Below are 26,503 nucleotides of genomic sequence, written 5' to 3' on the forward strand. Positions count from 1 at the left end.
CCTTCCCTTGGACAACATCGGTGACATGGAGAGGGGAAGGCCAGCAGCTTGGGCAACTGCCGGTCTCCCATACAACCCTGGAAACTCCAGGCGCAGATCCATGGTCTCTCGAGACCGACGGATGCCACCTACCAATAACATTAATAGGTAGAGTTAATGCTGTAAAAATTAATATATTTCCTAGGTTACAATATTTATTCCAAACATTACCAATACAACTGCCGCAAAAGTTTTTTCAAGAGTTGAATAAATGTGTGAGGAAGTTTCTTTGGAAAGTTAAGATGTCAAGAATATCGTTGGAAAAATTGACATGTAAATTTGACCTAGGAGGGTTACAACTCCCAAATTTTAAGAATTATTATAAAGCAAATCAACTTAGATTTATTGCATCTTTTTTTGATGAAGATAAACCGGCATGGATTAGAATAGAGTTAGATAAGATAGGAGAAAATATACCAGAAGATTTTACATATAAATGGGAATCCAAATGGAAAGTATCTCTTACATTAAAACATTTGATTGATTTATGGAATAAGATAAATGTTGATGATGAAATAAAGAAATCTTTATCAGCAAAGAGAACCCTAATTCAAAATAGACTCATTCCTTTTACAATGGATAACCAACTTTTATATAACTAGTTTCAAAAAGGGATTAGATATATAGGTGACTGTTTTGAAGGAGGTATATTGATGTCGTTTGATCAACTAAAGAATAAATATAAAATATCAAACAACACTCTTTTCTGTTACTTTCAATTAAGGGCTTATTTAAGAGATAAATTGGGTCAAACAATGTTATTGCTGAAACCTAATGAAATAGAAATTGTAATTCAAAAAGGAAAAATTAAAAAATTTACTACTTGTACATATAATTTGATACAAAAACAGACAATTAAACAAGGAATTCATAAGTCAAGACAAAAATGTGAAACTGATTTGAATATTAAAATTGATGAAACAAGTTGGTCAAGACTATGTCTTGACAGTATGACAAATACAATAAATGTCCGACTTAGATTAGTACAATACAATTTTTTACATCAGTTATATATTACACCACAAAAAATAAATAGATTAAACCCAAATTTATCTGACCAATGTTTTCAATGTAATCAAGAAATTGGTACTTTTTTACACTCTACTTGGTCTTGTTTTAAAATTCAACCTTTTTGGATAAATTTAAGACTTTTACTGGAACAAATTATTGGAATACAACTTCCACATAACCCAATATTATTTTTATTAGGCGATATTGAAGGGATAATACCGAAACCTAAATTGAATAAATATCAGAAAAAATTTATAAAAATTGCATTGGCAGTAGCCAAAAAAGCTATCGCAGTTACTTGGAAATCAGATTCATACTTAACTATGGACTGTTGGAATAATGAAATATTTAGCTGCATTCCACTTGAAAAAATTACTCATAATTTAAGAAATGAATATGATATATTTTTGAAAATTTGGCACCCTTATTTACAAAAAATAGAATTAAATATGTAGGTCCTTCAAAGATAAAATTATTAGCTATTTGAGGGAAAAAAATGATATATACTAAAGCTATTTTGAACTCTATGGAGCATGTGGGGATCTTCCGATATCCAGGCAATCTTTCTTGGGGGGAGGGCTGATATTAATTTTCATTACTCTATTATTCTATTCATTTTATGTAATTCTCTTAAAAATTTAATAAAAAATATATTTTTAAAAAAAGTTAAGTACTTGGAAGGGAAAGGCCTTGGAGGGTTAAGGGTCAAATGTGGGTAACTGTGACTTGCTGACTATAGCATACTCCCTGCATGAACCAGTTGGGCTGAAAGGCCTGTCCGTGTTGCATTAGTCCACGACTCTATTTAAAGCAGTCTCCTGCGTTATCTATGTTAAATCATTCTGAAGGCTTATGACCTTTTTTCCATACAAAAAGGCAGATGTTGTGGCACCTAAGATGCTGTATTTAAGAAAAAAAGAATGCAAGAATGCTGCCACTATCCCAATAGAAAGCAGGGCAGAAGGGCAGAAGTGACAATTGAGGAGGAAGTCTAATAGATTGGTCATGCTTAAAGTAACTGAATCACTGGTAGGATGCAACAGAGATCACTTAAGGACGTTGTGCTAATTTGCTATAATCTTCCAATTCTCACTTGTTACAAGAAAGGTGCTAGAGGATTGGAAATGGCAAATATATTACCCTTGTTCAGAAAGTACCGTAGATTCCGGACTACAGAGCGCACCTGATTAAAAGCCGCTGGCTCTAATTTTAGAAATAAAATCAATTTTTTAATTGTAAAGGCCGCACCGGATTTTCGGCCGCTGGTGTCCCACGTTGTAATATGAGATATTTACACAGAAAGATATTACACGTGAGGATTTTTTAACTTTTAATTAAATCCATATGGTAACAAAAACAAATACATATTGCAAATGCTTTTTTTCGAACCGTGCCCGTAACGCGGCTACTTTTAAATATACGTTGCGTATACTTCTTTACTGAACAACATTCCAATATCTCCTAACGACTGGTAAAAAATATATATACTGCAGCCTACCAGGAAAAGTTATTGATCGCCTTTAACTTAAAAGCAGCGTTTCGCTCCGCCGCTCGACCCCCGCCTTTCCATTTATCGCAAACGGCATTTTTCCCACAAGACACCGCAAAACCGGGTGTGACGTCATAGCATCCGGGGATGTAGTATAGAAAACAAATATAGTTAAAACTCTTCTAACTTTAACTAGAAAATGAATTACTAAGCGAAAATATTATAAACTAAATAACTGCCATAAGGCAGCACAATGCTTCAAGTGTTTTCCATGTTGATGAGGGTGAGTACAAATGACTGATTTACAATAATTTAATTGTGAAAGTGCGCTTGATTTATCGTACAATTTCATTGGACCTCTGTGAACTACTCATCAATTTTATTGGTCTACTGTTATGAGGCAAAATATTTACGAGGCGGCATGAAAAAAATCATGTATTAGCCGCTCCGTATTAAAGGCCGCAAAGTTCAAAGCTGTTCAAAATGTGGGAAAAAAGTAGCGGCTTAAAATCCGGAATCTACGGTAGTGTGAGCAAGTGCCAAACAACTGCAGGCCAGTTAGTTTAAGTTTGGTTGATGACAAGCTTTTTGAAATAGAGAAAACATTAATATGTACAAAGAAAGATGAAATTGAAAAGAACAGCCAGCACAGAATTATTGAAAAACAAATTATTTTCAACTAACTTAGCTGAATTCTTTTTTGAAGAGGTAATAGCGTTAATGAAAAGAATACATTAACTGTCTTCTACATGGATTTTCAGAGCATATAATTAAATCACACATCAAAGGCTAGTTGGCAAAATTGATGCGGCGTAGAATTTAAACATTCTGCGTGAGCAGTGAAGTATTGAATTGACTTTATTTCTTACATCTTTCACATACATGAGTAAAAATCCTTGCATTATGTCTCTGCCTGAATGTGCAATGCGCAAATTGTAGTAATTTATAACAAGTAGTATGTACAGTAAGATATACAACAGAACAGTCAATATCTTAAAAGCAAAAGGCGGATAGCAACAGTTGCTTTTCAATCTGGAGGATGGTTGTCAGGTGTGATACCAAGGGGTTAATTTTGGAGCCACTTCATATATTAATGACGCAGGCATGGCCAAACAGAACAAAATTTCCAAATTTATGAATGAAACATAGCTTGGAATTGTAGTAAATACAAGGATAAAAATACAACGCAACAAACAAAGGGTCAACACATAAACTGTTGGAGGAACTCAGTGGGTCAGCTGCTCATTTCTCTCCATAGGTGCTGTGTGACACACTGAGATCATCTAGCTTTATGTATGTTGGTCCAGATTCTAATATCTACAGTCTGTCTCACCAAAGAGATATGGTTGCTGAATGGGCATTCAAGTAGATTTTAGTCATCTGCAGAAACCCTGAAGTTTGGGTATATATGTGGTTAAATCAGCGAGTTGTTTGCTATGTATCCCCTCTTGCTGTGAAACGGGGCCACCTCTTTTTTCCTTATTGGAGAGGGGGAGGGGGAGAGGGAGAGGGAGCCAGCCAGTGGTATGTTGAATTACCGGGTGAACGAGTAGTGTTTGGGCTACTGCAAGTCTGTTCCTTTATAGATGCTTGCTGCACGCTTGAGTGCTCAGTGGAGGGCACTGTTGCTTTTTTGCTGGGGGGGGGGGTGGGGTGGTCGTTGCCTTGTGCTGTTGCTTGTGCGTGGGATGGGGAGCTGGGGGACCTTTGGGGTTCCAACGTTTTAGCTGTCATTCATTCTTTGGGGCAGTCCTCTGTTTTCATGGATGTCTGCAAAGAAAAAGAATTTCACGATGTATATTGGGTACATTTCTCTGACATTAAATGTACCTGTTGAACCTGTTGAAATCCTTGGAAGTGGAAAGACATTTTAAGAGTATGATTAGTAAATTATGTGATTATGGGGAACGTATTAAAAACTGTACAAAGTAAGGCTTGCACCCCAATATGAATACTGCATTTAGTTGTGGTTGCCACAGTTTAGAAAGTGCATGAAACTCATTGAGGCTGAACAGAAAAAGTATTTTAGAATGGCTGTGAAGGTGATGGCTTTTAATATAAGTTTGGACAGGAGGAACTGAAGTTTTTTTTTAAACAAAAGGTTGAACGGAAATTTAATGATGAACAGGATCTTGTCTTGTATAGAAAAAGTAAATAGGGAAACAGATGCTGCAATTGAAAGTTTTAAACAAAAACTACAAGAAAAATTGAGGACTATTTCATTTTTCGTATGAGGATGTGTTAGGATTTGAAATTTGCTTTCTGAATTAGTACTGGAAATAGAATCCATCAAAAATATAATAGAACTGGCTGGTATTAACTGCTAGGAGCTGTCAGAGACCTGATGGGCTCAGTACTTTTCATCTGGTTTGTAACAATTCTGTGATCTATAGATTATATTGCATGAAGTAACAAGGGTTAAACTTGCTTGTGAAAATTCACATCTTCCTGTTCTGCGATTTCCCTTTTAACCATATAACCATATAACAATTACAGCATGGAAACAGGCCATCTCGGCCCTTCTAGTCCGTGCTGAACGCTTACTCTCACCTAGTCCCATTGACCCGCACTCAGCCCATAACCCTCCATTCCTTTCCTGTCCATATACCTATCCAATTTTACTTTAAATGACAATACTGAACCTGCCTCTACCACTTCTACTGGAAGCTCGTTCCACACAGCTACCACTCTCTGAGTAAAGAAATTCTCCCTCGTGTTACCCTTAAACTTTTGCCCCTTAACTCTTAACTCATGTCCTCTTGTTTGAATCTCCACTACTCTCAATGGAAAAAGCCTATCCACGTCAACTCTATCTATCCCCCTCATCATTTTAAATACCTCTATCAAATCCCCCCTCAACCTTCTACGCTCCAAAGAATAAAGACCTAACTTGTTCAACCTTTCCCTGTAATTTAGGTGCTGAAACCCAGGTAACATTCTAGTAAATCTTCTCTGTACTCTACTCTGTTGACATCTTTCCTATAATTCAATGACCAGAACTATACATAATACTCCAAATTCGGCCTTGCCAATGCCTTGTACAATTTTAACATTATATCCCAACTCTTATACTCAGTAATAGTCTGCTTTGCTTTATATGCTACAATACTGTTTTTTACAATGGTATCCTGCTGCTGTCCAAATGTCTGATATGAATTGAAAATAATTACGTGAGATTCATGCTCTTTTAATCATTTTAGAATTTACTTTGACAAACTCAAGAAAATTAGCCCCTTTTAATATTTTGCTTCTGTGTTTTGGTAGTAATATTCTAACCATTCAGAAGTTCCAGAATTGAAGAGGGTATGTCTGGAGGGTTGGGGTTCTTAACGATGGACACCACTTTCTTGAGCCACTGGCTCTTGAAGATTTATTTTCTGGTGGGGAGGGTTGTGCCTGTGATGGAGCTGGATGAGTCTACAACCCTTTGCAGCCTCTTGCCATCCTGTGCATTAGCAGGCTGCGATGCAACCAGTCAGAAACTGACTAACTTGTAGATGGCATTTGAGCTGTGTTTAGCCACGTAGTCATGAGTTGTAGAGAGAGTAGAGCGGTGGGTTAAACAGGTGTCCTTGAGATGCACCTGTGTTGATGTATCAGCGAAAAGGAGATGTTATCACCGATCCCTACTAACTGGTCTCCCAATGTGGAAATAGAGGATTCAGTTGCAAAGACAAAAACAGGTTTGAATTTGGAAATAGAACAGGAACTGCCCAGCATGTTACTGAATGGGGAAAAGCCAAGAAAACAATTCATTAGGTCTCTGGTGTGGCTCGGATGATAGTCCTTCAATAAAAGCTTAAACATTGACTATACTTTCATGACGTGATGCTTTGAGTGTGAGTGTGTGTGTGCGTGTGTGTGTGTATATATATATATGTATATCTCTCTCTCTCTCTCTCTCTCTCTCTCTCTATCTATATAAAAAAACAAGTTCTCTGAATCGATCTGAAGTGTAAGGAAATCAGCCAGACTGGTGGATAATTTTTTTGCTTTTATTTGCAGGTCTCCATTTTCTCATTATTTGTCGTGGTATGTGGTATAAGACTCTCAAATTTCTGATCTAAATTGTATTAATTTGCAGCAGAGAGACCTGGAGTTGCATATTTGAAAGTCGTTTTGACAAGATAGTCATCTTGGCTTTGTAAAAAGGGTACTGAATACAAAACAGGAATGTCATTCCAAGCCTCTACGAATAGTGTTAAAATTTCTGCTGGAACATAGTGTACAATTCTGAACAGCAATGCTGTAAGGTCTTGGAGAAGTGTCAGAGGTGATTTGCCAGAATTCCTATAGAGGTGAAAACCTCCATCTGTGGAAACATTGGAGATGTTGGGCTTGTTCTCCTATGACATGGATGGTTGATGGGATCTATTGAATGCAAGATTGAGAAGTTTTAATGAAACATGCGGGAGGAAACTGTTCTAGTAAACGCCTTGTAGACATGTATTTGAATGACCAATTTGTAAATGTTGTAACATTTCCATAGATGGCAAATATTGTTGCTGGAGACTGAATTAAGAGTAATTGATAATCAAGAGCTTATATGATGATAGCTTCTTTTGTTAATGAACTCGCCTAAATCATCAGAATCAATGATGACATCAAGTATAAAATTAGTACTTAAAAAAAAAAAGCCCAGATATGATTGGTGTAAACTCTAAAGTACTGCAAATGGTTCAGTAATTTGCAAGTTTGATGTAATGGAAACTCCTTTGAACAGCCGAACACATAGAGATGTAGTTTTTCAATATGTTATTTTGTGGTGCACACTTAATTAAGCATTGTTTTCTTCAATTGCAGGCCAAGAAAAATGCCCCATTCTTTACTCCTATATACTGCACAATTCATTGGCATATGGAGCAGACTGGTCAAGACTATCAGTTGATACTCTGCCCACCACTGAGCCTTGCCCTGTATCATCATCTTTAGCTGAAACCCAAAGGAAAAAGGAATGCGAGCAAGGAACAAAGGAAGCAGAAATCAAATTCCGGCACCTGAAGATTCAGTATGAATCTCCCACTGGTCTATTTGATATGGTGGTGGAAGATGAGGTGGATGATTATGGCACTGAGATTTCTGGCAGTTTGCAGGCTGGAGGTGCATCTCAGAGTCCAAATGCGAACTGTGCCATAACAGAGCAACAGAATTACAAGGCAGCTATTGACTGGACAAAGAATAAAGGTGATTTGTTGGCAACATGTTCTTTTTATGACCATGTCTTGCATGTTTGGAAATGGGAAAGAAATAATATTGTGTCTTCCATTTAATTTTCTATTTAAAAAGTCATGTTTATAAAGTACTAGAGCAAAACCAGAGTGCATACTTGGTAATGTGAGGGAGAAGAGCATCATAGTCTGGTCATTTTCAGTTTTTCAATATCCTGCAGGGAAAAACTACAAGATTGGGCAATAAATTTATAATGAAGATAGTTAATATTCTTAAATGATAGTGAGAGGTGTTAAGTGAGATTTCCTAATGTCAGCTGTGTACTTGCTTCAGCTAAAGCAAAAAGTAGGAGAAATGTATTTACCATTAATTTCAAAATGTTCAACAACAAGAAGTGTGATAAGAAAATGGGGAGGAGAAAAAGATACACTAAGAAACATAGTATTACCAGTAATACATGAAGAATTTAGTCAGAAATGTTTCTTCATTCATTTATTAATTTGAACCAGAATTAAGAGTTGGCAAAAGAATTGAAGGATTTGTAGAAGTAATTTAAATCAGTTTGTCTCCAAGGATTCATTTTGCTAGAACTTCCAGCAGTCAGGTGTCAAGAGTTAATTTAGAACTTTAGGCAATAAATTGGAATTATTTATTATTTTTGTCAAATTATTTTTGTCAAATTTTTCACTCTACTTAGGTGAAAAGCCATTCATACACATCAATTCTTCACACAATGCATTGAAATTATGCTTAATCTGGTTCTTTATAAATTTGTCTCAAAACATGTCATGTGACTAGTAAATTGTTTCAGTTCACTTTTGTGCTGAGGTGAGTAGCTATACAATTGAAGCTTCTCATAGCAGCCTTTTTTGGTCCTGTGGACCTCCTACATTAACTGAAGACTTGGATCTCAGGAGTTTTTGCTTTAGATTTCTAGAAAGTCCATTGTAGTTGTGCAAGGCTAAATTTATTTTTACTCAAAAATGGAGTTAAACTATTTTTGTCAATCTTTTTGCCACTGCTGTCTGCAGATGTGTAAAACAAATTTTTAATGCATATACACATCTTAAAGATGCTCTAGAAGGTAATTATGCTTAGTATTTGATGTTTGTTCTTGAATATTCTTTAAAGTATTCCCAATGGGGAGAGAGAAGGTGTTTGTAATAATGCTCTTCTCTAATTATTTGTTGCATCTATCTTCCTCTTCCCCTACCTTGCTCCATAGCATTCTGTGCCAAGATAAATTGAGTTATGTTTAATGGGGAATAATGAGGTTAAGCATAATTCTGGTTGCTCCAGTTTCTTCCCACAGTCCAAACACTTCTGATTACTAGGTCATCTGATCATTGTAAATTGTTCTGTGATTAAACTGGGGTTAAATAGGAGGATTGTTCTAGGCTGTACCTCTACATAAATAATAGTTTCTCAAAAAGGGATGTGTTGAAAATATAATTGTTTCTCAAAGGGGTTATTTGTAAAACATTTTGATATCACTTTGATTAAATAATTTACATTTATGTAACATCTTTGAAGGTTGAATTTTTTGTCTGTTTAAACTTGAAATAAATGCTCTGATCAATCAACTTTGAAAGAAAAAAACCTGATACAGTGGATGTGATCTGTATCTTTGGCTGAATTCAAACAGGACAATACCAAATACAATTGGGTCAAACATTTATACATCATGGTTTATATAATGTCACGTAAAGTGAGAGATACCATTCCCTTTGTACTAGGCAAAAACAGTACTTTCATTACTAATGGTAAAGGCAGACTTGTTTCTGACATATCCATAACTACGCATTACAATTTCTGGCCAACAGAGTACTTTTCTAATAATTCATGAAAAAGCTCTGTTATTTAAGACAGTGCTCTGACATGTTTATATAAAATAGTTAATACTAAATATTCCAGCTGTTTTCTAAGTATTATGGATAATACAATTAAACTCAAATCACCTTGGGGTTGAGGAATGAGCCTTTTTATTACAACATGCTTTAAATTTAAATATTTTGGTCTACGAACAAAATACGTTGAGCAAATTGATGTTAGGGAAATTCTTGAAAAGTGGAGGTAAAAATAAGATCAGGATGAGGCTGAATTTTGAGATGACATAAAGATGACCTTCACTAATCCGACTACCTGTAATCTGGTTCCTTCAAAAATCCGGCATTGATTTCAAATTTTCCGCGTAACTGTAATTTCAAATTTCCCGTGCCACCATTCCAATCTGCTGCACATTGTTTTGGTTGCACTAGATCTGTTCACTCGTTGGCGCGCTCTTGTAAGCACAAACAGGCGATTCCTGCTTGTTTTCCTGCATTTATTAATATCATTTGTGAGAGGCGCGGCCGCCCAGCACCTGCCCGTCTCACCTGCCAGCAGCGAGGGGGCTGGTGCGTGCTGGATCGGTCCACCTTCTCGCCTGCCTGCTGGCAGTCACGCACTGCCCTCTGGCATCGCCCAACTGGCACTCCGTTCTCTTCTGCCTGTGATCTCAAATCAGACGTGGTGACCCACTGAATTTAAGTATATTACTAAGTGGAGGAAAAGAAACTAACGAGGATTCCCTCAGTAACTGCAGGTGAAGAACGAAGAGCCCAGCGCCAAATCCCTGGCCGCCTGGTGGTCACGTGAAATGTGGTGTACAAGAGAAATCCTTTCTCCGACTTCTGCTTCTGCTCACCCAGATGTGCTGCCACCAACATAAATGGTTTTTGAAGAAACTGTTGTGCCAGTTTCAGCACCAGTTCCTGATGCTTCACTCATTTTTCAAGATTAAGATGTTGATGATCCTGACAACCCCACACTTGCAAACATGTAATTTTGCCTGAAGGTATATTAAACGTCTCACTTTAGAAGCAGAAGTGCTCAACTGTTCTGTATAAGTTAATTCCTGTACATTTACCTGCACCTTTTTTTCTGTGCCTGTACAGTATATTACTTTATTAAAATTTCACTTGCTACTCATTTAATTTTTCTGTTTCATTATTATCTAACTTGTACTGATTTAAATATTTTAAAGGTATGATAAGGCGGTTAGCTATTGCTTAATGTGATCCTTATGTAATTTGGCATTTTCTCTAATCCGGCACTCCTCAGGTCCCAATGGTGCCAGATTATAGAAGGTCAACCTGTACTGACAAAGCTCATGCCTTTTAAATGCTGGTGGCTTATTTGTTCATGTAATTTTTATTAACATTTTGTTTGGACATTTTTTAAACATTTGACTTGAATAGAATAGTTAATTTATTAAATATTTGAAAGCCATAATCAGTACAAGAAATATGGTTTCTCATTATGTGCTTATATTCATTATAGGCAAAAAGTAGAGACAAAAAATTGTGCTAACTTTAAGACTTGTTAAAACCAGAAAAGATGTTTAGACAACAATGTACAGGTTTCCTTATCGAGGGCAATGGGAAAGATAATTGAACCTTGTATTCAGATGTAGAAGTTTTACTATGACAGATTCTAAGTGTACTGAGGGAAACAATAGTGTAGCATATATTTTGGAAGGAAGACAAAATAGCTTTTGTAGACAAGATTAAAGAAAGTCCTAAAGCATTTTGCAGTATGAAGGGCAAAAAGATAACCAGGAAAAGAGTAACTCCTATTAGGAACCAAAACGGCAATCTTTATTAAACTGGAGGATGTACTACTATAGGTGAGGCCTTAAATGAATATTTATCTGTATTCATGCTGGAGGACTGGGAGGGGAATGATAGAAATATAGAACAAAATTATGAGAGACATGGTTAGAATGGAAACCTTTCCCACTAGCAGAGATGTCTACAAACCAGAGGGCTTAAGTTTAAGAGAGGGGTAAGACAACAGGATTTGATCAAGATTTCTTTTTTTGTCTTGAGAATGTTCAAGAGAACGTTACAGCACAAGAACAGGCAGAATAAGCCCTATTGACCACTACCCTCTGTCCTCTAGGGCAAGCCAATTCATCATGGATCTCATGCATCTTAATCTTCTGGATGAGCCTCCAATGAGAGACCTTGTTAAATACCTTACTAAAATCCATGTAGGCAACATCCAGAGCTCTACCTTCATTAATCTTTTGTCACTTTTATAAAAAAAAAAGCTCAACCAAGTTTGTAAGACACAACTTACCCTGCACAAAGCCATGCTGACTGACTCTAACTAGGCCACGGTTTTCCAAATGCTATCCTTAAGAATCCTCTCCAATAACTTTCCACCATTGACATGAGCCTCACTGGTCTATAGTGACCAGATTCTCTCTATTTCCCTTGAAAAATGGACACAACAGTAGCTACTTGCCTGTCATCCAGTACCTTGCCTGTGTTTAGAGAGGATACAAAGATATTGGTCAAGGACCTTGCAATCTTATCTCTTGCCTCTCAATAACCTGAGGTACATCCCATCAGGCCCTGAGGACTAATCTACCTTACTATTCTTTAAGAGACCCAATACAACTCCTTTATTTCAAAATGCCCAGCATATTAGCACTGGAACACACATCCTGAGCAGTTGGTGGAGGCAGGAATTCTCACAACATTTTAAGTATTTAAGGTGAGCTCTTGAAATACTATGAGTTAGGATGCTATGGTTTGAGTGTCAGAAATTGGAATTGGTATTGAGCATTATCATGACTGGATCAGATAGTAGGCCAGTGGGCCTGTTTATGAGCCCTGTGGGTAATCACCACAGGGCCAGATCAATGCAGAAGTTCCTTATGGTAGTGCCATCAGTCTTGTTTTGTGAATAACCTCCTCTCCTCATGAGGTGGGAAATGCATATTCACTGATACAGTGTTAGGCTCCATTTCCCTCAGACAGTAAAGCATTCTATTCTTGCATGCAGGAAAACTTGGGCAACGATCAGCTTTCCCGTATAGGTATAATATTATCTGAAAATTTCCCTATAAACAGTCAGGGACTTAGCATTAACTCAAAGGTTAACTGGAAAATGGGCATAAGAATTATGGGTACAAGATGGCTTCAACAAAACAACTGCTGAATTTTTCCACACAGACATATTCCCTTTTCCTTAGCTGGCTTCCCCTACCATCAGTGCTGACAAAACCCTCATCCGTTTATTGCACCTGTGGTCTTGTGCCCTCTTCTCTCAGCCAGAACAAAGATGGAGTTTTTTGGTTCTTGCCTTCTACCCCATCAACCTCCATACTGATCAAATTTTGGAAATTCTACCACCTACAATGAAATTCAGCTTCCAGCCACATTACTTACAGAAATTATCAAAGCTATTGTAAATCCTAAGTGGTTAAAAGCCAAATGAGTGATATGCATTGTTAAAGTACACTTTAAAATCCATTGGATTAAAGGAAATCAAAATAGCAAGGCCAACAAAATCAGGGATCACAGAAACCCAAGGAAGATGTTTGGAATTTTGAAATTTATATTTCAGCTGAGTGTGGCAGTGTGCTAGAAATTTGGAGAGTGGCCAATGTACTATCCATTTTAAAAAGTGAATTAACCTGGATAATTAATATTTGCTGCTTTATTAAATTGTGCTAGAAAAACTGATATTTTAAAAAAAAATCTTCTGCATCCGCTGCAGCTTCCTTTAAGACCCCACATAGATTGGGGAACCGTTTTGTCAAGCACCTTCGATCCATCTGGTGGCCAGCTATTTTAATTTTTCAGTGCAGTTGGTCCATACTGCCACAATGAGGCCATTGTCAGGCTGGTGGAGCAATACCTTGTATTCTGTCTGGATAGCCAACAACCTGATCGCATAAACACCAATTTCTCTAATTTCTGGTATTTTCTCTCTCCTCCCTTTTTCCATCCCACATTCTGGTTCTTCTCTCTCACCTGTCCATTACCTCCCTCTGGTGCCCCTCCTCCTTCCCTTTCTCCCATGCCTCCATCTCCTCTCCCATCAGATTCCTCCTTTCTTTAGCCTTTTCCCACCTATCACCTCCCAGCTTTTCATTTCATCTCCCATTCACTTAACTTCCACTTCACCCATCACCTTCTACCTTTACTCCTTTCCCTCCCTATACGTTTATATTCTGACTTCTTCCCCCTTTCTTTCCAGTCCTGATGATGGGTCTTAACCAGAAATGTTGACTCCCTGCCTCCATAGATGCTGCCTGATCTGCTGAGTTCCTCTAGAGTTTTGTGTGTTACTAAAGACTAGATGCATTCAGCTAATATTATTTTATAGTATAGATGCAGGCTATGGAAGGAGTGGTGTTGATATGCAAGTACAAGTACTGAGGCTGCATGATTTGCTAAAGGTTATTGGTAGAGACAGAAAATACATTCACAATCAAGTAAATTAGTGGATAATGGAAACAGAAACGAGAATGTAGCAGGGAGGTGCAGTTTGAATTATTTGTTTTTAGAAAGCAAGCATTGTTTGGGAAACGGTTGTATTTTTATTCAGTTGCAGGACAGAAGTCACATGTCCCCAAAATAAGACATGCTAGTTGAAGACTCTGAAATCCAGAAATGGAGCGTTAAAATTTGAACAATCTATTGAGAGTTTAATTTAGAATAAGTCAAATCCAATAAAGGTACAAAATTATTTTGGAACATTAGGATAACCAGACATCTTATTAATCTGTATTATGATTTGTGTTCAGATTAGAGGATGGAACAGAATAGAAATTGACCATTAGCTAAACTAATAAAAATCATTTGAGAACTGAATTTTTCATAGTTAAGCCTGTATCTCTGAAGGCAATCCAATTACTCTGGACTTAATTGGGAACATGGAAATTGCTTGATAAACATAATACCCTGGATCATTTAGTTTACCTTCCCAACTGGATAGAAACCAGTCAGACAACAATGAAGTTATTAAATAAATAAATAAATCTCACGAGCTATGCTTTAACAAAGGCACACATACTACAAGAATACAAGTGTAAAGAGATTCAGGAACTTTAATTACTAATGTGATCTTTCCTCCTAAAGTTTTAGTATAAAAATGTTGCATTATATTAATTATCTTCAACATTGTGCAAGGCACAATTGGTTCCTCTACAGTTCAGGTAGATCTAAGAACTTTATAACATTGTATTTCCTAATATTTTAGTAATAATAGGAACATATTACATTAAAGACGATTTAATTAGTTTTTACCCCGTGTAATTTATTGGTACCAAAAGGTAGTTGACATCTCAGTGCAACAACTATATATATTCATCCACTTATGGCATAAATGTAACTTCACTGATTACACCACTGATAGTAGCCACTTCTCATTTATTTCTTCATTCAGTCCATGAATAATCTCAAAAAATCCAGTTCTTATTACCGCACATAATTTTTTGGAAACAGCTGGAACATCTTGCCCTCTTGGGATGGTTCAAAGCCGTATTTTTCTAGGTTGTTCGGGTCAAAGGTACCCTCCTGAAAATCTTTCTCTATTTGTACAGCAGCAGTTTGCATGAAGAGCTTTTTGGCTGTCAAGGGTTGCTCTGTTCCCCTTGGTGCTTTGTAAGACACGTATGGTTTTAGATTGAAACCTTCCAAATTAGGAACCACCAACTCTGGTACCATTTGTCGTATCTTTACAAACTTTCTGCTGGATGTTAAAAATCCTGTTGGCTTAGTTCCCCGGGATCTGTAGAAACTTCGGGGTCCACGTTTGCTTGTTAGTTCTGCAGTCCGATCAGCTCCACGCACCAAACCTCGAGCCAGATTTGATAGTAAACCCATGGTTAATTATACCTAACATAGATGAATAAAGTTGTTAGGCATGTTGTATATTTAAAGATATAATCTTTCACAAACATTTCCCAAGAGTAGCATATATTATTGTCAGTTCAAAGAGAACATTTTCAAGTTTCCCAAAGGAATTGTGCATGTTGCTCACCAAGAAAGATGGATTACATTTCAAAACAGTTTGCAATGATCACAGAACTGAAACTTTGGTTGTTTTTCTTAAGAATTCAGTACAACTTTGGGCAGCTACAGAAATATTTTTTGATAACTCATGCAAGAAAACCAACCATCATTTTTAAGTTTCTTAAATATAAAATCTCCACTTCACAAGGAAGGATTGCCTTTTGTCGTGGATTTAACATGGAAACATCGCCACCTACTGTTCTCATACAAGATCTCATTCCAACTTGGAGATTTACCACAGCTTCCTACACTGTCACTGCATCAAAAATGTGCATCTCCCAACAAATCGCATAGGAACCACAACAGTTCATGAAGGGGAATCATAATTGGGGGCAAGTTATAAATGGTTGTATTGTTATGCAAAATATGTGGTTACAAAGGAGATTGTATTAAAAAGTTGTTACTAGGACTGGAAAATTATAGCAAGAGGAAATAATGGATAGGCTGAGGTTGCTTTCATTGGACCAGTGGTACCTGAGCAAGGATTTCACTGAGCTGTGTAAATCTGAAGGAAACAAAAAAACCAGGGAAGTGTTATGAACTTTAGAAGTCAGATAAAAAATCTGAAGCAATCACTTGACCAAGATTCCCTACTATTTATGAGGAAAGAAAAAGAAAACAAAACCTATTAGTTAAAGATTCCAAGTACATTTATTACCAAAGTATGTATACAGTATAGAACCCTGAGATTTGTCTTAAAGCCATGAAACAAATAAAACCACCAACCCCCCAACATGTAAAAAAAACATATCTTGCAAATGACAAAAAAAGTGCGAAAAACACAGACAAATCACAAGTCAACAAAACAGTCCAGGAATGTTCAGTTTCAGCTAACAACAATTCAAGGGAAAATTCGAGAATCTCCAATGAAACATGTAACAGAACTTCTAGAAATGAAGAATAGCACTGAGCTAAAATCATTTGATTTATGAAAAGGAAACCACCTTCAACTAATATATTGAAAATATTTTGATGATGTGACTAGTAAAATAGATAAGGTGGAACGGGATGCGGTGTAATTAATTTTTCTGATGACTTTTGATTAGATCCCAAGATCAACAAGGTTAGAGGACATAGAATTGGGAGTAATATAGAAAAATGGACAATAAAAAACTCTAATGCACTCCTTAATTTAAAAAAAGATTTACTTGCCACAGAGAGGGTGCAACAAAGATTGAAGATTAGTTCTTGAATGCATGTTTACTGTATTAGGAGAGATTGAGTAGACTTAGCCTGTGTTTCCTGTATTCTAGTAGACTGAGAGGTGATTATATTGAACCTTATACAATTCTTACGGGCTTGATGGGGAATGTGGGGAGGATGCTTCCCTTGGCTGGGAAGCAGAGAAGTATTACAGACTCACAATCAGAGGTAGGCTCTTTTGGAATGATAAAGAAACATTTCCTCAGTCAGTGGGTAATGAAAATTTGGAACCTGGAGGACAGCTGTGGCTCAGTCACTGAGTTCATTGTAAAAGAGGCCAAAAGATTTCTATAGATTAAAAGAATCAAAGGCTATGGGAAGAGCTCAGGAAAATGATACTGAGGTAGATCAACACAATTTTAATTAATAGCAGAAAAGGCTGGAGGGCCAGATGGCCTACTCCCACTCTAATCATAATTAAAAGGAAGGGATATGGGAAAAAAAGATTTTCAACCACAGGGTGGCAGGAGCTCAGGATTCATTCACTAAAAACAAGTACAGGCAGAAACACATCACATTTAAAGAGCATTCAGCTAAAAACTATGACCTGAAGGGTTACAAATCTTGTGCAGAAGGTTTATTAGGCAGGGAAGCTTTCTAAAATTATTGACATTGACACCAACAGACAACTATCCTTCACAGATGCCTTAGATTTTATAATTGTATCACCTGGATGACAGCCATTCCCGAGGAGAGTGAAGTGGTTAGTGTCACAACCTGCTGGACAAACATAACCTCTGCTACAAGGGCAAGTATACATAAGATATAAAGAAAATCACCAGGGATCCAGCCAGCGGAGAAATAACTGCAGTAACACATAACCTGATGGTAGAACTCAGAGAGGGTCGAACAACAGTTGTAGAGATGCGGTGGGGAGTAAAAATCTGCCCATATTTCAGGTCAAAACCCTGACCATGCATAGGAAGTAATGCTGATGTTCAGGAGGGTTACGAGGAACGTTTAGCTGGCTAAGACGAGAGGGCCTAGAAAAAAAAGAGGCCAGTAAATTCTCATCGGGAATGGCTGTCATCCAGGTGATAGAATCTTCTAAGTTTATCCTATGTTTAAAGTGTTCCCTGGATTGCCAGGACATACTTGGGTCACACGTTTAATAAGGAGCTGACCATTAGAGTGCAAGCTAACATCCTGCTAAGTTTCCGGCTTCAAACTCAAGTGACCTCACAACCAATAAAACATCAAAGCTTCACGATTTCCAACACTTTCTGTAATTTCCCTTCACTACTGATCAAATGGCCAGGTTCTGATTCATCTACGAATTCAAAACAGCAGTAATTTTTACGGGCATAAGGACATTGCGAGAGGAACTCAGCGGGCCAGGTAGCATCTATAAAGGGAAAGGGACAGTTGACGTTTCTGGTCGAGGGCCCTTCATCCAGATCTCTTTCCGTCCATTCTTCACGAAGCATGCTGCCTGGCACACCGATCGCTGAGTTCTTCCAGCATCTAGAGTCTCATACACCTCCAGCAACTTAAGGGTCTCCTTGCCTCGAACCGCCACACACTGCATAGGAGCCCGTCCAACAACCTCTCTTAAAGGCCGGAGCCTGGTCATTTCTCACTTCGAGAGTCCCACCGCTGCGGCCCTCTCATCCAGGTCCTTTTCACCTGCTCCGCACCTCAGCCTTTTGGACTATTACCCGCACCACTCCTCAACCCTTAGACCTTCAACCACTACCTCGCCCCGTACCCCGGCTCTTTGCCCCCTCACCGGCAGCCGAACAGATTTCCTTCGGGTTCTTTCCGACTGCGACCCGCCCCGGCAAACAAAACGCCCCGTCATTGGTTTTCTCGGGAACGTCCAATCAGAGTAACTCTTGTTGCCACTGTCCCGGGAACGGACCTATCAGGGAGGCGACTGACTGCACGGCACAACAACGGGCAGTGTTGGGTCAGCGGGACTGGCAACGGGTTCAGCCCGGCGGGAGGGGCAGCGGTCATGGACGTCGTACCGCCCGATCCGGAGATGATGTTCGACCCAGGTGATGGGCCGTGCTGGTTCTGTTTATAAAGCAGATGGAGCTTGAGGACAAACTTTGGGTGAAGGTCCAGTCAGGGAGGAGGGGCGTGGGGCGCCGGAGCGGGCTGGGGAGAAGGGAAGGGGATGGGACCTAGGAGCCCAAAGTATATCGTCTAATTGATGATAAACATGGGAATGGAAGGTTGCGGTGCGCTGTTGGAAATGTGGAGCTCTTACATTCAGATCAGCTGTGAACTTGTCAAATAGTAAAACAAGCTCGGAGACCGTGTAATCATTAATTTTTCTTCTTGTCTATTTTCTTGGGTGTCAACGCCCTCACTTATTAATGTGCACTTGTATCTAAATGTACCCGTCTGTAAAGGAGCTGTGTTAGGCAAACAGTTCAGGACAAGTAATGCCTGGATGTAAGGTTATCGCTGTAAGTGCAAGTAGGTACCCTGGAGCAAAAACTCACAATTGACATCCAAAAGTTTGGAGCTGCTTTGGATTAGCGGGTTAAGAGTCTCTTAATCTAAAAGGCAGGTTTACTGTCTGATTAGGCAGCATACAGTTGAAATCATAGCTAGTTTGGCGCACAGGTACGTGCCACAGTTTGACATCTGCTGCATTTGCTTACATCTCAGATGGTAGAAGAAAGTGCTTTTTTCAATAGAACGTCTTGGAACATGTAAACTGATAAGGTTGTAGGAGTGTTTCTGTCCAAAGTTCAAAGTACACAACTTGATGTTTTGTTACTGAGTTCCTGTATTTCCTGCCATTTGAAAAAGAAAATGCCACATAGCAGGTATATTTTTGGTTAAGTAGGTTAAATGGCATTTGTGTGGTCAATAATTGATGAGTTGATCAGGTTTATTGTATTAGTTCTGTTTATGAGGTTGCCTTATTTTGTAATGCTTGTAGTTGATCAGTATATGTGAAATTTTTGAGACCAGTTTTTAGCAGACAGTTTGTTTAGCATGATTAATGGAAATTTCATAACATATGAAGCTATTTTCTGTAATCTTGTGTGGCAATTGTGAGATGAAGTAATAAATTGAATTTAATATTGGCTTAGCTGGAGAAGCCAGAGTACCAGTAGATGGTTGCCTCTCTGACTGGAGGCCTGTGACTAATGGTGTGCAGCAGGGACTGGTGCTGGTTCTTTGGTTGTTTTGCCATCTATATTAATGATATGGATGATTTATGTGGTAAACTGGATCAGCACTTAGACGACACCGAGGCTGGGGATGTAATAGTGGACAGTGAGCAAGGCTATCAAAGTTTGCAGTGGGATTTAGACCCATTGGAAAAATGGGCTGAAAATTGGAGTTTAATTCAGAAAATTGTCCTTTGGTAGGACTAGTCAGGGCAGGACTTAGAGAGTAAACAATAGGGCACAGGGTGTGATAGGACAGAGGGATTTGGAAATACTGATCAATAATTCCGTGAAGGTGACGTCACAGATAAATAGTGATGTAAGGAGAAGTTTTGGCACATTGACCTTCAAAAATCAGAATGTTAAGTACAGGAGTTGAGATGTTAAGTTGAAGTTGTATAAGATGTTGATGAGGCCAAATTTGGAGTATTATGTACAGCTCTGCTCACCTACCTGCAGAAAGTTATCAATAAGATTGAAAGAGTACAAGGAAAATTTACAAGGATGTTGCCAGGTCTTGAGGATCTGAGTTATAAGGAAAGGCTGAATAGGTTAGGACTCTATTCCCTGGAACTTAGGAGCATGAGAGGAGATTTGATGAAGATGTACAAAATTATCAGGGGTATAAATATGGTAAATGTAAGCAGGCTCTTCACTGAGGTTGGGTGAGACAAGTAAAGAGGTCTCACGTTAAGGGTGAAAGGTGTAATATCTAAGGGGAACCTCTTCACTCAGGGTGATGCGAGTGTGGGATGAGCTGCGAACGGAAGTGATGGATGGGGGTTTGATTGCAACCTTTAAGAGAAGTTTGGATAAGTACATGGATGGGAGTGGTATGGAGGGCTACGGTCCATGTGCCTAGGAAGATGGGATGAGGATGTGCAACAGTTGGCATGGACTAGATGGGTTGAAGGCTGTGTTTCTGTGCCATAGTGCTTTATGACTCGACCATACTATTTCATGGTAAAGCTCAGCTAGTTCAGCAGCTTTGAGATTTTGGTACTAGATTGGCACATTTTCTGGACAATATTACATTACTCTTATTAACTGAACTTTACTCCTATTACTATATCAACAAACTTTTAATTCACCTTTTTATGTTACGCAGTAATAAAAACTGCCATTGCACACGGTGAATTTAAAGGTAACATAGGAAACAAATGCAGTGAGTTTAAAGGGATCATGAGAAATGGGGCTCTGGTGAGCCAGGTATCAGATCAATGGAATAGCAGATTGTTGGAATTTTACTCTATATTGTATATCATTTTGGAGTAGGGATTGTCATTGGAGTAATGATATGTTATGTGTCACATGTTATTTGTTTTGAGTTTTATGTTATGAATAGTCTAGTGAATATTGAACTACTAATTACCATCTTCCAGTGTTCGCTTACAGGTGCGTGGCCGCGCAGCGACTGAAATGCTCCCTCGCACATAGCCTTTGTTGCCATTCAGCTGGAATTGGATGCAGTTAGAAAAAGTTTATGAAATGCGAAAGATTTTCTTTGTACTGTATTTCATTATACCTTCAATTTATAAAATCAAAACGGGATTTTTAAAATTTTGACTCTAGGTATACATATTAGTCAGGAAAAGTCATTTAAAGTGCTGTGCAGTTTTTAGGCCGAGTAAAAATTTCCTGCTCAGAGATTGGTCTGCACAGCTGCCCATCAAACTGGGACAGAAACAAATGAGTTCTGTGAGGTAGCCCACTAGTCCTCCACTTTATGTCCTGCATATGGAGCTTTTCTGGAAAGATGGCTCCAGTGACCAATGGTGACATTTTGCAGATGGCTTACAAAACTACTGAATATACTTCTGAACTGCGATTGATTGTAGCCTGTAATATCACTGTTAAGAACGTATTTTTTGGGCTGACTGAACTATCTGGTGCTACTGCGATCTCCTGGGAGATTTGGTGTGGAGGAGATTCTGTGTCAATTCCTTATTGCAGAACACGAATGCATAGTAGATTCCATTACTCCGCGCCGATTAAAGTGTTGATTAGGATTAAAATCATGAAGGAGAATAGTGGAAAAAGAACAGGTTGAAGAGCCATGAGATTAGCAACAGTCTGGAAAATGGTGGTTTAATGTTCATTGTCGTTGCTGGGATCATATCATAGCCTAGAAAGTGATATGAGGTGCAGGGAAGTGTAGTGTTACGTGCACAACTTGATCTGAAGACAGTTGCACCACTTAGACAGTAGCCAGGAATATTAGGATGCAATTGAGAGTCAGACAAGAATGAGCCTTGTTTTTGAATGTGTGTGGATCATTCAGATGCGGGCAGTCTGACGCAGCCGCTCTGTAAGTAAGTGGTGAGGGAGGAGGAGTAAAAAGGAACAAATTACTATTGGATAGTAGAGTGATGGGTAAGTTCTCTGTGGCTGGGACTGGGATCCATAAGGCTGTGTGTCAGGGTTAAAGACAGGGTTGTGTCTGGAGAACGGCTTAAAGTGGAGAGGTGAAGATCAAAATATTACAGGTCGTGAGTGAACTACTGTCACAGAACTTGGTTCTGTTGGGAGAGTTTGGCCCAGGGCAAAAGTTCAAATGTAGAACTTCTGATAATAATTCCAGTCTGAACTACATGTGGACTGGCATGGGGTTGAATGTTGCTAGTAATGGCTTAGGTCTCATGGGTTTAATTATGGATTACTTGAATGTAACAAGGGAAGAAGAAAACAATTCTACTGGGACTTAAACTTGGCAGGGACTAGTACCCTTGTGATTCAGTCGTAATTCATCCCTGGGATTTGCACTGTCATTTATTGACCTTCTCTAAATGCCCTTGAGAAGCAGTTGAAAAGTGCTTTCTGTGGTCCTACCCATGAAGGTTTTCCATAGTGAGGTTGGGGAGAATGTCCAGAAATTTGGAGTTGGCGTTCATGAAGAATGGGTGGTGCACTTCTAAATCAAGATGGTCTGCAAGCAGAGAGAACCTACAATTAGTGGTGTTCTCTGACATTCTGGCATGTGTAAAAGGAAAATGCTGTGGATGCTGGAAATTTGATATTTAAAAACAGAAAAGTTTGGAAATACTCAGTAGTTTGCCAGCATCAACAGAGAGAGAATCAAGGTCAACTTATCATCTTATAAGTTATGGATTGCTGTTGGCTGCATCCCAGTGTCTGGGTTGTTTGTTAATATTTTTATGTTTGTTCAGTAACCTGCCACAAGCTGTCCTATGACTAAAGCTGAGTCAAGTGATATCAAGGCAGTGACTATGACATCCTGAGGAAAGAAACTTAATGCATTGGTGAAACCACACTTGGAGTATTGTGTGCAGTTTTGGTCGCTGTGTTTTAGGAAGGAAATTATTAAACTAGTAAGAGTGCAGAAAATGTTTACCAGGATATTGCCTGAATTTGTGGGGTGGTAGTGGTGTGAAGTACAGGGCCAGAGTTAAAAAGAGAGGTTGCTTGAATTTCCAGCATCTGCAGATTTCCTCATTTTGTTTTCTGTGTTGTTTTTTATGTAGTTCACTCTGGGGAGGGGAAGCTAAACATATCAGGGATGGGATAAGAAGGGGAGGAGGGGCATTAACGGAAGTTAGAGAAGTCAATGTTCATTAACGGAAGCTGGGTAGCCTCCAACCTGATGGCATGAACATTGACTTCTCTAACTTCCGTTAATGCCCCTCCTCCCCTTCTTACCCCAACCCTGATATATTTAGATTTCCCCCCCTTCTTTTTTTTCTGTCTTTCTGCCGATCACTCTGCCTGTTCTGCATCTCCCTCTGGTGCTCCCCTCCCCTTTTCTTTCTCCCTAGGCCTCCCATCTCACGATCCTTTCCCTTCTCCAGCTCTGTATCCCTTTTGCCAATCACCTTTCTGGCTCTCAGCTTCACCCCACCTCCTCCAGTCTTTTCCTATCATTTTGCATTTCCCCTCTCCTTCCTACTTTCAAATCTCTTACTATCTTTCCTTTCAGTTAGTCCTGACGAAGGGTCTCGTCCCGAAACGTCGACAGTGCTTCTCCTTATAGATGCTGCCTGGCCTGCTATGTTCCACCAGCATTTTGTGTGTGTTGACAGAAAAAAAAAGTACAGTAGACTACAGACCTACCCAGGACTGCATAAAGTGCACAAAACAGTGCAGGCATTGCAATAAAGAATAAACAAGACAATAGGGCAGTAAGGTGTCAGTCCAGGCTCTGGGTATTGAGGAATCTGATAGCTTGGGGGGAGAAACTGTTACATAGTCTGGTCGTGAGAGCCCGAATGCTTCGGAGTCTTTTCCCAAAGGGCAGGAGGAAGAAGAGTTTGTAGGAGGGGTGTGTGGTGTCCTTCATAACGCTGTTTGCTTTGCGGATGCAGTGTGTAGTGTAAATGTTTGTAATGGCGGGAAGAGTGACCCTGATGATCTTCTCAGCGGACCTCACTATCCGCTGCAGGGACTTGCGATCTGAGATGGTGCAATTTCCAAACCAGGCAGTGATGCAGCTGCTCAGGATGCTCTCAATACAACCCCTGTAGAATGTGATGAGGATGGGGGGGGGTGGGAGATGGATTTTCCTCAGCCTTTGCAGGAAGTAGAGATGCTGCTGGGCTTTCTTTGCTATGGAGCTGGTGTTGAGGGACCAGGTGAGATTCTCCGCCAGGTGAACACCAAGAAATTTGGTGCTCTTAACGATCTCTACCGAGGAGCCGTTGATGTTCAGCGGGAAGTGGTCGCTCTGTGCCCTTTGTATAATTAAAATAGTCTTTAGAAAACTGGCTAATCTTAAAGAGAAGATTCCTGTACCTTGCAGCACAGGTTGGAATCTATTGCTTAATTCTCTTAATCTCAATTCCTTCAACCATTAAGTAAGAGAAATTGTGAAAACTTCAGTTAAGTGAAACTCGTTGTTTTAGCCTTTGGAAGTTCTAATAGAATTATGTCAAATGTAAAACAATTAGTAGATTGCTGTGGTAATATGTTCATTATGAGAAGCAAGGGAATAAATTACTGGGGCTTTGGTAGAGATTTATTTTCATTGTTAACCACAGATACAATTTAATTCAAGTTTAATCGTCATTCAACCACACATATAAACCCATAAATGCAGCCAAATGAGACAGGGTTACTGTTGAACAAGGCACAAAGCACAGCACTCACAGTCACACATAGCACATACAAGATAGCAAGCACATGTAAGATTCAGTAAAATAGAGCTATGCAAAAAAAAAATACAGTCCAGATCCTGATTCCATGAATGCTGCAAAAATCTGTAGTGGACTACAACACACACAAAATGCTGGTGGAACACAGCAGGCCAGGCAGCATCTATAGGGAGAAGCGCTGTCGACGTTTTGGACCGAGACCCTTCGTCAGGACTAACCGAAAGGAAAGATAGTAAGAGATTTACTATCTAAGTGGGGGGAGGGGGAAATGCGAAATGAAGCTCGAAAACGGATCCTGAAGCCAACTGGAGTCAGTTGGCGGCGGAGACACGTTCCAAGGAAGGATATATGGCTGTAATAGCGGGTCTGGGTCAAAATATGATCGAAAAGTTGAAGGGCCGAAGGAATTATAGATGGGGAGCAGCGAGAGAGGGTTTCACTGAACTCCCGTCGAAGAGAAGATTTAAACTTCTTCAGTGTAGTCATCACTGGCAGAGGCTTCGCAGTAGTGAATTTAAAGAGCAAACACGAGGAAATCTGCAGATGCTGGAAATTCAAACAACAACATACACAAAATGCTGGTGGAACACAGCAGGCCAGGCAGCATCTATAGGCAGAAGTGCTGTCGACGTTTTGGGCCGAGACCCTTCGTCAGGACTAACCGAAAGGAAAGATAGTACAGTGAAACCCTCTCTCGCTGCTCCCCATCTATAATTCCTTCGGCCCTTCAACTTTTCGATCATATTTTGACCCAGACCCGCTATTACAGCCATATATCCTTCCTTGGAACGTGTCTCCGCCGCCAACTGACTCCAGTTGGCTTCAGGATCCGTTTTTGAGCTTCATTTTGCATTTCCTCCTCCCCCCACTACTTTCAAATCTCTTACTATCTTTCCTTTCGGTTAGTCCTGACAAAGGGTCTCGGCCCGAAACATCGAAAGCGCTCCTCCCTATAGATGCTGCCTGGCCTGCTGTGTTCCACCAGCATTTTGTGTGTGTTGTTGTTTGAATTTCCAGCATCTGCAGATTTCCTCGTGTTTGCTCTTTAAAGTGGACTACAATATAGGTTGTCTTTTGCTGAGCGAACACTGGGGGGGCAGCACCCACCCCTGCCTGGATATCGTGCCACACTGCCCCCACTGGAGCGCAGTGGATCTGACGCCTCTCTCCTTGTGGTGGTAAGCAGGTGACGCTGTGGCTTGAAGCCCTGAGTCCGTGAATGCTGCAGAAATCTGCATTCGACCACAATACAGGTTGTCTTCTGCTGACATGGGGGGGGGGGGGGGTGAGGGGACAGCACCATCTCCAGCCTGGATGCTGCACCACACCACCCCCAGTGGAGCGTACCGGCTTCGATGAGATATCAAAAGACTGTAGGATTGTGATGTTGTACCTCTGCAAGAAAGGTTGCAAGGACAGGCCTGTATCAGTGGTGAGAAAGTTACCAGAAGGGATTCTGAAGGACAGGATTTATTTTTATTTGGAAAGGGAAGGTCTAAT

At 39.4% G+C, this 26,503-nt stretch overlaps 3 protein-coding genes across 5 annotated transcripts in view; 2 read left to right on the forward strand and 1 right to left on the reverse strand.

Annotated features, from left to right (window-relative positions):
* The window catches only part of dph7 (diphthamide biosynthesis 7), a 50,537-nt gene extending 41,307 nt beyond the window's left edge, over nt 1–9,230 (forward strand). The window contains exon 10 of the mRNA XM_073052201.1: nt 7,343–9,230. Within this exon, the coding sequence (XP_072908302.1) occupies nt 7,343–7,809 (467 nt within the window). The 3' untranslated portion in view covers nt 7,810–9,230. The remainder of the gene's footprint in view (nt 1–7,342) is intronic.
* Nucleotides 9,231–14,568: 5,338 nt separating this feature from the next.
* mrpl41 (mitochondrial ribosomal protein L41) lies at nt 14,569–18,622 on the reverse strand. Of its 3 annotated transcripts, none has more exons than XM_073052202.1 (2): nt 18,494–18,622; nt 14,569–15,384 (listed from the first exon to the last, which is right to left on the reverse strand). In XM_073052202.1, exon 2 carries the CDS (start codon nt 15,370–15,372, stop codon nt 14,965–14,967), a length of 408 nt encoding a protein of 135 aa, XP_072908303.1. In that variant the 5' UTR covers nt 15,373–15,384; nt 18,494–18,622; the 3' UTR covers nt 14,569–14,964. The 3 variants fall into 3 exon arrangements, with proteins under 3 accessions (XP_072908303.1, XP_072908304.1, XP_072908305.1); XM_073052203.1 differs by having other exon boundaries at nt 18,473–18,573; XM_073052204.1 differs by having other exon boundaries at nt 18,461–18,529.
* Nucleotides 18,623–18,631: 9 nt separating this feature from the next.
* Nucleotides 18,632–26,503, forward strand: part of pnpla7b (patatin-like phospholipase domain containing 7b) — a 331,521-nt gene continuing 323,649 nt past the window's right edge. The window contains exon 1 of the mRNA XM_073052200.1: nt 18,632–18,764. Within this exon, the coding sequence (XP_072908301.1) occupies nt 18,722–18,764 (43 nt within the window). The 5' untranslated portion in view covers nt 18,632–18,721. The remainder of the gene's footprint in view (nt 18,765–26,503) is intronic.

Source organism: Hemitrygon akajei, chromosome 7, assembly GCF_048418815.1.
Source record: "Hemitrygon akajei chromosome 7, sHemAka1.3, whole genome shotgun sequence".
Classification (NCBI taxonomy): Eukaryota; Metazoa; Chordata; class Chondrichthyes; order Myliobatiformes; family Dasyatidae; genus Hemitrygon; species Hemitrygon akajei.